We start from the raw sequence: 11,775 nt of genomic DNA on the forward strand, positions 1-11,775 counted from the left end.
TGGGTTGGTTGGGTGTTAGACTTGAAAGATGCAGAGGAGAGAAGTAGAATTTTGATGACTGCGTGGGAGATATGGAATGAGAGAAACGCTGTGGCAAATGGTGCTGTCCCTAGAGTCCCTGAGGAGATTGTAGCTGCTGCTGACAATCTGCGGAACGCGTTCAATGAGGCACAAATTCCTGCTGTTGTCTCACGTGCTATCCCCGGACGAAGAGAGGTGAACTCTAAGTGGTGTGCTCCCTGAGAGGGAGTGCTAAAGGTGAATGTAGATGGTGCTGTCCTTGGTGAAGCTGGGTCAGGTATGGGGGTGGTCGTTAGAGACCACTTAGGGGAGGTGGTGAGGGCGGGCTGCCAGCAGGTTCATCAGTCTTGGGACGCGAGCATTGTTGAAGCAAAGGCGATGGTTCTTGGGCTGAAATTGGCAGTGCAATGTAATGTGAAAAGGGTAATTGTTGAGAGTGATTGTGAGCGTTTGGTGAAGCTAGTAAATGGGGTAGGGAAGGATGGTTCTTTTCTAGGATTATTAGCTAAAGAGATCAAGTGTGTTGCTGAGTTTTTTGATAGTATTGTTTTTGCTCATGTTTTTAGGGAAGCTAATAGTGTAGCCCATGCTATGGCTCACCTTTCCCCTTTAGAGTACTCTACTCGTGTATGGGTTGGGTGTTGTCCAAGCATGGTTGATGATGTAGTTGCGTTGGATTTTGTTTTGAGTTACAATAATAATCAGTCCATTTGGTAGGCTTTCTCAAAAAAAAAAAAAAAAAATTGGCTTTTTTTTTTACACAATTGTCACACAACGTGGAAAGCCCAAAAGGCAATTAAAAAAAAAAAAAAAAAAAGGTTAAATTGTACGACTATACCCTTCTCCAGTTCTCCTTGTTCTTTGTAACTTGGCCATTTTCAGCCTGCGGAGAACAACCTCTGTTGTCCCCATTCTTGGAGCTCCACCATGTGGAGAACCTCCCTTTCTCTCTCTTCTAAGAGACTACTTTCTCTCTCATCAAATCTAAACCCTAATCTCAACCCTAATCCTATTTCTTCTCTGCAAAAACGTTCTCCATCGTTTGATTCTAGTTATGGCGGATTGAGCTCTTTCTCTCAGCTCTACTCTTCCACAATCCCTAATGAATCCACTAAAATCGGATTAGGGATTAATCAATTAGGGATCGCTGCTACTGCTACTGCTTCTGTTGATGCTTCGTCTTCGCTTTCTCGCGATCTTGTTGGTGTTGTTTCTCATTATGGTCGCTGTTATTGGGAGCTTTCTAAAGCTAAATTAAGGTATACTTGAATTTTGCTTTATTTGATCCATTTTTAGCCTGATTTCGGATCGTAATTTTGTTTATTTGTTTGTTTATTTTATGTGAATTAGAATTGTTTGTTGATTTGGGGATAATGCAATTTGTGATGTTACTAGATCATCAATTTGCATTTGGGGCTGTTTTGTGTATGAATTGAATGTGGAAAGGTAAACTCTTGTGCTTCGATTAAGTATTTGCAATAGTATTGGATCATTATAGCTGTAGGATGCTAGTTGAGATCTTCAGTTTGCCGTTGAAGGGAGGTGTCGGCTATTCCGACGAGATTAAAAAGGTGTTGGATAAGAATTGGAAGGACCTGTATGGTTGTAGAATTGGAAGGTGTTCAACCAATGGAAGCTAGGACATGATTGTAATGTTGCATATCTTGCGATCATACGACAATTCGATTGAAGTTTGAACTTGCAGGTCTATAGTTCTATACGACTGAGGGTTAATGAAAGCTTCCTTCTGTGAAAAGTATTGAGGCTAAAAGTAATGAGATGTATTGATGCTTGACTGCTTATTTGGTGTTATAGGAGACGGGGGCATATAATATTGCCTTAGGTAAGGTTCAATGCTTATCCGAAAAAATAAAATAAAAAGTTTGCAGCACTTACTGATTAGCTAAAAGGTTGAAGATATTTTAGGTTGTTGAAGCAAATTTACATCTGGTATGGTTTAGAGGTAATTTGTCAACTTTGTTTAGTGTAATATACTAATATATGGAGAAGGATAAACATGCTTTGCTTGGTTTTCTTGTGTTTCTTATATGTAGTGATGCCCAGATACATAGCTAGTTAAAACATAAGAAGGTGGGTGATTAGAGGTTAACATCGCAAAATATGGTTAAGTCGTTAAGTTGAAGTCTATTGCTGTATGTCTTGTTTGAAAATCCGTATAGTATTAGTTATCTATAGTTAAGGATGTTGGCAACATTTTTGATCAATGTCTTGATTTAGATAATAGTTGGGAGAAGGGTATAGGATCTTCCGATTTAAAATTGATTCTGCTATTAATATCTAATGAATATCATACTTTCTGTTTGTTTTTCTTTTCTGCTTTATTAATGAAAGATGATTTTCTGACTCTTTTATTTATTTATTTATTTATATATTTGTATATTAATTTGTATCATTCTGATTATGTGCATAAATCTCAGCATGCTGGTGGTTGCAACTTCTGGAACTGGATATGTTCTTGGCAGTGGCCAGGTCATTGATCTTGCTGGCCTTTGTTATACTTGTGCTGGGACAATGATGGTTGCAGCATCTGCTAACTCTTTAAATCAGGTTAGCTGTTAGATTTTCATTGTCACCTGATGCCATATCCCTAAACGTTTGGCTGCTAAATGATAAAACACAATTGTTTTTTTATTTCATATTATTACGTCATTGCTCCATTCTCAGTTTTATACTTTTACCCTCCCATCCTTGATACCCTATTCAGTACCCAAACATACCACTTAATCAATCTCTCCCACTAATTAAGGTTAGGCTGAACATAAACTTTTCCATACATACCATGTGAATAAAAAGTGTGCCAAGGTGCAAGACAACATGGTCTATTTTTTGACCCAGGTATGACAATTTTTCTGTGGTGCACCAGAGGCATGCCTAGGCGCACATCTTTAATTTTATTTTTTTCCTGCACTGTTAAAAAATTAAAACTAAATTAAATGCACCTTACTACAGATATGCCTTGAAAAGTTAACCAATTTGTCAACCCACATAAAGTGATGTGCATATAATATATTGATATTTTTCATACCCACAAATATACGATGAAATTAGGGGTTTCTTAGTTAATTAAACTTGAATGGATTGCACACACAGGGAGGGTATGGATTCAAATATTCATATCTGTGTGGTTGTTTGGTTTAATCCTACAATGGACTGGAATATGCAACATTCATTCATGACATATGTAGTTTTTTCATAATAAATCCAAAAATTATAGAATCTGTATACACTTCGCTTAAGGGAAAAATAAATAAAAATTGAATGTCACTGTCATACATGCAAAATAACAAGGAAAAAAAAAGTTAAAAATAATTTAAAAAATTACCATAAAAAATAATAAATTTTACACCCCAACTTCAACTAATATCAATACACCCACCTCCTCTAAATAAGAAAATTTCCATTGCGTCAATGAAATATTCTATCTTATCAACCCAACAATTTGGGAAAAAAAAGTCAGTCACATTGTCAAAGGAGAAGAAAGGTGGTTAGTGATGTTGGTTGGACCTAAGTTAGTAAGGAGCTGTTGCTCTTGCTGCTGTTGCTTTTCTCTCATCTCTAATATAAGTTAGGGCTTGTATCAGGGGTGGAATGGATTGTGAATCTTAGGGGGTGAGGTGGGTATGAGATTTTAGGGGAATAGGGTGGAGTTAGATCCCTATTACTATGAGGTTCCATATAATTTATAAGTTGGAATATATTCTAAGTCTATTGCAACCTATTACAAAGTTCTAACCAAACATAATCAAAGTTTCATAACTTTTGTAGATAAATTTTTATAGCATATTGTTTTTATAAGTTTTTATAGCATATAATTCTAACAATCTAAAAGACGAATATGGCTTCCAACTTTCTAATTCCTGATATGTCTAAGTTAGAACCCCTCGATGAAAAAAATTATAAACATTGGGCTGTTAGGATACGTTTTTATTTAGAACAAATTGATGTTGCTTATGTGCTTGATGAAATCGTTGAACCTGATTATAAGAATGCTTTATCTGATTCTTATCTCAATGGGATACGAAAATACTTCAAAGAGGGAGGCAGTTTCTCAATCAGAATGACAACAAGGGTTATATCACATTTCAGCACCCATATTGATACATACATTCTCATAAGCATGCACCTGATCAATAATAGGTTTATCACCCTAAACTTTAAAACACAACCAATTACTAACAAAATAACTTTTAGTTCCATCATCATCAGTACCATACTTTTTCTCTTAAGTAACCTAAACATCCTTAGCATGATAAAAACATATATATATATATATATATATATATATATATATATATATATATCCGTTCTTTTTAGTTGCTACACTTTTATTTTTATGGTCTCTTAGATAGTTTTTTAAGAGGAGAGAGATAGAGGGAAAAGATTGTCAAAATTGGAAAGTGTTGCAACTAATTAGAAATTTCCAAAATAGAAAAATGTAACAACTAAAAAGAAATGGAGGAAGTATATCCAACAGATTATACGACATATAGTGCAACAACATGCCTTCACAGGTTCTATTATCCTTAGTAAACTTAACATCAGAATCAAATAAAGCATTCTTAACATTAGGTTCAACGATTTCATCAAGCAAATAAGCAACATCAATTTAACCAGATAAAAACGCATCCTAACAACCTAATGTTTATAATTCTTTCCATCAAGGGAATCTAACTAGACATATTAAGAATCAGAAATTTGGAAGTCATATTCGTCCTTTAGATGGTTAGACTTATATGGTATAAAAATAGTTAAAACTTAGCTCAATGGGATGTGAACCAAATGACACTAGCCGCGTCGTAGATTCTAAAAGACGATTTCCGCTACCTCCCGGTGGAATAGATGCAAATTGGTCGCCTTGCAGGATAAGCACGGTGCAGGAGTTTGTGTGCACTTACAAACCCGACTAGAACTCAAAATATTTGCCCAGAGAGCAATGTTTAAAAGTTTAGAGAGAAGAGAGTTTCTTTGATTGTGTATTATGGCTAGTGAAAGCACGTCTATATATAGGGAAGAAGCAGGCGACGTTAACCCCATTAAAGTGTCTAGGTTCGTTCAACCAAGCGACTAGATACGTTACACCAAAACGGTAAGAAATAAATTTGTCAATGAATTAGCCGAAATCAAGGGCTCTAATTAAACTCTAACAATCAAAATATAATTGAGAAAATTCTGTTACCAAAGCAAGAAAAAAAGATAAAAATTTCTCCAAAAAGATAGAGAGCCCACAGCCCACACATTCCCGCGCATCGCATTCCCCTAGACAGCAAGTCCATGAGTCCCGAGGCCCAGTGCTTTAAAAAGCGCGCTGAGGCGCAAGGCGAAATGGGATTAGCGCTTAACTTGGTCTGGCGAGGCGCATTTGGTTAGGCACACCAAAAACGCACAAGGCGCATCCGAGGCGCACCTGAAGCAAATTTCTGCTAATTTTTCAACTGCTTGTACAGTGCGCCTCACTTCAAAGAGGCACACTAAGGCCCTAGGCGCACCTAGGTGCTGCATAATCCTTCTCGGCTCTTGAGTTTTTATACATGGTTGAGGCCTGAGCCCAATCCGGCTCGGCGGGCGCGCATGTGTGGTATAGTCAACAACCCACTTCCCACTTAATCAACTAGTAGGACTAAGGTACCACAATATTTAAACAAGAGAGCACTCTTTTTCTTTCAATGTGGGACATTTACTTTACCTTTATACCACTCTTTTCTTTTTTTTTTCATCAATAATTTCCAACAAAGGTTTGGTTAGCAGTGTTTGAAGAATTGATGTGCTTAATATTGTTTTGCATTTGGGGAATCTGGTTCATATGGTTAATTTCTCTGATCGAGGTTTTCAACTTTCCATTGTCACGAGGTTTTCTTTAAATGTACATATTTCGACTAGTTTTTTCTCTTCCTATCAATCAGTTTTCTCCCAAATTTCCGTTAAATTTTGTGTCAGACTATGGAGTATTGGGATAGATGATCTATGATTAAATATATATAATTATTTTTCAATTGTATGCTATTAGAGTTGTTAGAGTACACTATTAAAAATTTAAAGCCATTGTTGGGAAAACTCGAGGTGTAACCTTCAATTCAAGGTGATAGGAACGTTTAGATTAAACAGCTGTTTTTGTAAACACCCCACCCCTTACTAAACCAGGAAATCTTGGTTATGTCAATTGAAAAACCTTTACAAGACGACCTAACTGAAACGATGCAGCCATATTTTTGTACCATAATATATGTGGTTCTTTCACTAAATTTAGATGCCCTTTTTATCCATTGCTGATACTGCATATAATCTCATTGCAACTTTTTATGATGATGATGATGATGTTTTCTTGTCGATGTTGCTATTTACTTCAATCTTTTAGGTTTTTGAAATTAAGAATGATGCTAAAATGAAGAGAACGATGCAAAGACCATTACCTTCTGGGCGTCTGACCGCATCACATGCACTTGCTTGGGCATCTACAGTTGGGATAGCAGGCACTAGTTTATTAGCGTGCAAGGTAGCAAAATGATGTTCCATACTTCCATTACGTTTATGTTGTTCTGCTTTCTTTTTCTTGCTTACTGCTTTATGAGACCAAGTGACTAACATTGCTGATCCTGCAACAAGGTTTTTGCAGGCTAATGCCTTGGCAGCTGGACTAGCAGCCTCAAATCTCCTCCTGTATGCATTCATTTACACTCCAATGAAGCAATTACACCCAATAAACACATGGGTTGGAGCAGTAGTTGGTGCTATTCCACCGCTTCTTGGGTAGGTTTTCTATAACGCTCAATTGCACTGTTTGTGTTGTAGATTGTCTAGTTAGCTCAGCTCATGCTTTCCTTTGTTTATCTTAGGGTTTTCTTTTACTGATTTTTGGCTTAGTGCTTGAAATCTCTCACACTCTAGATATCAAGTAATTCTGGTTCATTTTCTGGGTTCAAGTCCAATTTCTTGTGGACCCTCTTTCTTTATGAAGTTCTTACAGGTGGGTAACATTGAAGTTTTTCTGATGCTTGCAAATAAATGATAGAAGAGATAGAAGCTCTATTTTGATGTATCATGAGTTTGTTAACACTATATATTAGTTTGAAAGAGACTTATTCTCGGTTTTCTCGATAATTAGTGCGTGATGGTTTTGAATGTCAGTGATAAACAAAGTAAACAACACAGTTTAGATCATTATATCCTACTGCAGACTGAATCAGGAAGTGTGACCATACAGTTTACAAGCACAATGGTTTGTTCTAAAATCTTACTTTCTTTGTGTTTAAATAAGTGTTACACTTTGACCGGCACATAGTTTTAGGCAATTTAATTGACTTAAATAAAATAAGAGTTGAGTGGAGTAGTTGGAGTATTATAAAATTGTAAAAGAAAGGTAGTGGGGTTAATAATTTATTGAAAAGTAATGAATGTCAGGAAAGAAATAATAAAAAAATAGTAGTGTGTTTAGGTTGGAACCATGAGAGGAGAGAGATATGTTATAAAACGTAGCTTTTTGCCAAAAAAGAAGTGTTAAACATTAAAACACGGCCGCATTTGGTAAGTGTAACACTTATTAAAACACGGAGAGAGTACAAAGGATCTTTTGAAGTGTTGAAAATAAGCCAAAAAAAAAAAAAAAACAAGGTTTGGGTGAGGAAAAATTAATTTGTCTTTTTATGTGTTTATTACTTGAGGAGTTGAGGTGTCACCGTGTCACATGATTTCTTTTTTCTGGCAGCTTCTCGCCTTCTCCTTCTCCTGTATTCTTATAATTACTATTATTGTATTTCCTTGCAACTTTTTTATTTACTGGAAAAGATTAATTATTTATTTTCATATTTTCTTAGCAAAATAATTTCTAAAAATTTTACAAATGTAATTTATTATACTTTAGCTGCCAAGCCCCTGTACCTGTGTACAAATCTCGGACTGAATTTCGAGATTGGCATATTGAACACTCAGATCTGACTCTGTATCTGTACCCGATCCACCTCCCCGAGTCCATGTAACTGAGGTTATGAGAGTTGTTAGGATCACAAAAGGGAGGGGGGGGGGGGGGTTGAATTGATGCAAGGAATTCTTAGCTAATTTTTTCGAAATTAGTTAGGCATGTTCAAGAGAATATTTTCATGATGACAATTTGACAATGTCCAAGGCCCAATAGGAAGTGAGAAATTGCAACCAACTCAAACTTTTCATCATATAGGCCAAATGACTCTGTTACAAGACTTACAACTATTTAAAAACTCGGGTCAAAACTGACCCCTTCATGAACTTGAGTTCCAAAGCAATTGAGCACCCCTTAAATTTGATTGTGGAAATAAGATGATAAAATATTAGTGGTCCATACTATATAAAAGAAGTGTGTCACTTAAAGAGGGTAACTTATTTCTAGCTAGCCTTTGAATGGGTTTTTCTCATGAAAATTTGTTCTTTGCTGGCTTTCTTATTTCCCCAACCACAACTCTTTACTGGTAACTACAAATGAGAAAAAAAAATACCATTTGCAGTAGTCTTGTAAGCTAATCAATGATGTGATCCTGTAAAAAAGGATGCCACATTTTAACATGTAGAATGGGAAAAAACTGCAAATATAATAGTTTTGGTGAGAAAAAACATACCATTTGTAGTAGCCTTATAATCTAATTGATCCTCCAAAAAGAGATGTCGCGTTTTAACATGCGTGTAGAATGTGTCAAGCAAGCAGAAGGAATGGGTACTTCTACTAGGGGGCCAGGCCCGAACTGGCCCCTGTAGAAGATCCGTCATTGATCTGCATGTCTAAGATCTCCAAACTCGTGATTCATGAAGCCTAATATCTGAACAGCTGGTAAAATTAATACAAATAATCAACTATAGATTATAAACCACTATTAATATTACTTGATGGTTTTTATTATTCCAATGGAGGGACTCTTAACCTTCTATCATTGCATTGTGATTTTGTTATTAATATGTGGGATCGACAGTTATGATTGCAAGGTATCGACTGTTAAGTTGCAAGGTATGGTGGGTCTGCCTAGCCATTGTTCTGGAGCACTTGCAAGTTTCCTGTGAATATTAGACATAATGAACTGAAAGGTTGACTTATGAAATTAGTAATTGGACATGTTAATTTCTGGTGCAAGTGTAGCCAATTGACTTGCACCAACTTCTCATGCAGTTTACTCTATCCCCCCCCCCCCCCTCCCGGCGGCGCGCTGTAGCTATTAATCTGTATTTAAACTTGTTAGAAGTCCCAGGGATCAATAATTGATTAAGTTTTTATTTATTCAATGGTCTTCCACTCTGAATTAGCTTTTTATATTGAAGTTGCACTTGGTTATATTTACGAAGATTCCAGTGCTAATTAATTTGGATAAGACACCGCTGTTATTAGTTTTTGAGATCATACTCTTGAAAAACTAGTGAAGATAGCAGTAATCTCAAGTCGTATTGTTATGACAGATAACATTTCTATACTATCATTATACACGTAGAAGTTTGCTTGCATATTGGAAATGCTTTGTTATTAAGCTGACATCAATTATTGGTGCTGCAGGTGGGCTGCTGCTGCTGGTGAAATTTCTCTTAATGGGATGATTCTCCCTGCTGCTCTGTATTTTTGGCAAATTCCCCATTTTATGGCCCTTGCATACTTGTGCCGTGATGATTATGCTGCTGGAGGGTATGCAACTTTTGAAATCTTTGGACTTTAGTACTTTAAGCAGTTTCTGATATGTTTCATGTGAAGCTGTGTAAGTATCGGGATAACAGACATCACAGTGGTGAGAAGAGGATAGTAGATTGTACTTGTTGCATAGAGTTTAACTAGATGTCTATCATACAGTTCAACTCTTTAGGACCTAAGAGATAAAAACCACCAACAAGAGAAACTGCTACTGAGAGTATGAGATATCATGTAGTAGTATACTTGGACTTTGATCAAATTTTGACCTTGATATAAGCCTTCTACTTTCATTGACAGCTTTGCATCTCAAAAATTGCCTTCATGTTATTGTTACAAATCCTGATCAAATGAAATGATTATGTATTTACTTGCTAGTATTGGCATTTATAAACAGATATACACAAGTTACAGTTTTGGAGCTGTATGTTGTAATATCATATTGTCAATTGGAACGTCAGTGATAGTAGGCTGCATGTTAAATGAGATGTGGCACTAACACTAACACGTATGACAAATTCATGATAATGGTTCATGCCAAGAGATATTATATTACCAGACTAATATATTCTCAAAATGCTATTAGCTATGTTGTGGTATCATATTCTTAGAGTTCATCTTTTTTACATACAGGTATAAGATGATTTCTCTTGCTGATGTCTCTGGTCGAAAAACTGCCTTGGTTGCGCTGAGGAACTGTCTATATCTGGTTCCTGTAGGTTACTTGGCATATCAATGTGAGTGACTCCACATGATTCATATACTAATTAGCAAAAATTACTTGGACAAAAGACTACTAGACTAGTATTATTTTCATTCTGCTCCTTTGGATTCGTTCTGATGTTTCATATGTCATCTTTGTTGTTATAGGGGGATTAACCTCTGGATGGTTTTGTCTTGAGTCATCATTGTTTACTCTAGCGATTGGTGGCACAGCAATGTCTTTTTATTTGAACAGAACAACAAAGAATGCTAGGAGAATGTTCCTTGCCAGCCTTCTTTATCTTCCAGTATTTATGTCAGGGCTTATGTTTCACCGTCTATATAATAATTGGCAGAGCTCTTTGGTGGATGATTCAGCTACAGAAACTCTTCCATCATCAAGGTTTATGTCAGAGAGTGAGTCTGTTGACAATGAAAAGCAACTGAAAAATACGGCTTCTGGTAAACAAGTCCGGCCACCTGTTGCTTATGCCTCTGTCGCACCATTCCCTTTCTTGCCTGCTCCATCTTACTCACATTACTAGAAACTGAAGTTTTTATTGCATAATACAGAATACGTCTTTTTTCCTTGTACATGTAGATCATTCTTGTTTCCTTTTCTGTTCTCTTACAATGGATTCAATTAAGCTGAATCTGCAATGGCTTTTTTTATGACTTGGCGAGTGCCAGGTGAAGTTTTGTCCATTTTGTTTTCTTTGATGTAGCTCTCTGTTGGCTTGTAATTTTTATTCTCAAATAAATGAGATTGTATTTTGATTGGTCACTTGTCATCATTTTGAAGAAGGCAGTAAGAAACTACAGTGAACTCTGTTAAGATCTGCTAGTTTTCTACTCATTTACTGAAACAATTTGAAATTACCAACACTTTTTTTATTGTCTTCCTAAAAGTTTGATATTCAGCTCTCCCCTTGCCTTACCTTAGTATGGGGGGCGAAACCTTAACGATGTAGCTGTCCCGAGATGGTGATTTCAAGTTTTAACCATTTGGTTACCTGGGTAGGCAGAACCGCATAAGTCCTAGAATTCAACCTTTAAAGAGATTATAATTATTGTTTATTTATGATGACATAGGTAAGGGAGCTTATGAGACGGGACAAGACAACTTATACGCTACTCAAGCTTAGCTTGGTCAGCTCAATTTCAACAACAATCAATTCTCTACAATTTACGAGCTATTTAGACCATCTCTAATGGTGAGAAGTTTGAGCATTGAAATAAAAAATGAGTTATTTTTAACCTCCAACGGTGATACCATACTCACTTCTCAATTTAGCAACTCATATGAAGTTTAAGTTCTCTATGGTGAGACTATCTAAAGTATACAAATGTCACGTTTAATTTATGGTCCACCAAATCCCTTTTTTTTAATTATCAAATATTGT

At 36.1% G+C, this 11,775-nt stretch overlaps 2 protein-coding genes across 2 annotated transcripts; both read left to right on the forward strand.

Moving 5' to 3' along the window:
• Positions 1–300: 300 nt before the first annotated feature.
• LOC145627757 (uncharacterized) lies at positions 301–738 on the forward strand. Its single transcript, XM_081680107.1, has one exon. It carries the CDS (start codon positions 301–303, stop codon positions 736–738), a length of 438 nt encoding a protein of 145 aa, XP_081536233.1.
• Positions 739–874: 136 nt separating this feature from the next.
• Positions 875–11,210, forward strand: LOC145626800 (protoheme IX farnesyltransferase, mitochondrial-like). Its single transcript, XM_081679274.1, has 7 exons — positions 875–1,280; positions 2,460–2,589; positions 6,395–6,532; positions 6,653–6,786; positions 9,545–9,670; positions 10,304–10,407; positions 10,541–11,210. Exons 1-7 carry the CDS (start codon positions 949–951, stop codon positions 10,915–10,917), a joined length of 1,341 nt encoding a protein of 446 aa, XP_081535400.1. The 5' UTR covers positions 875–948; the 3' UTR covers positions 10,918–11,210.
• Positions 11,211–11,775: the final 565 nt, after the last annotated feature.

This window comes from Chenopodium album, chromosome 4, assembly GCF_948465745.1.
Source record: "Chenopodium album chromosome 4, dcCheAlbu1.1, whole genome shotgun sequence".
Classification (NCBI taxonomy): Eukaryota; Viridiplantae; Streptophyta; class Magnoliopsida; order Caryophyllales; family Amaranthaceae; genus Chenopodium; species Chenopodium album.

Bases quoted from the DNA above. Each gene is read 5' to 3' on its own strand.
- LOC145627757 (XM_081680107.1), top strand. From the start codon at position 301: ATGGGGGTGGTCGTTAGAGACCACTTAGGGGAGGTGGTGAGGGCGGGC.
- LOC145626800 (XM_081679274.1), top strand. From the start codon at position 949: ATGTGGAGAACCTCCCTTTCTCTCTCTTCTAAGAGACTACTTTCTCTC. The intron at 6,533-6,652 runs GTAGCAAAATGA...AGGTTTTTGCAG, and splicing joins CTAGTTTATTAGCGTGCAAG to GCTAATGCCTTGGCAGCTGG. The intron at 10,408-10,540 runs GTGAGTGACTCC...TTGTTGTTATAG, and splicing joins AGGTTACTTGGCATATCAAT to GGGGATTAACCTCTGGATGG.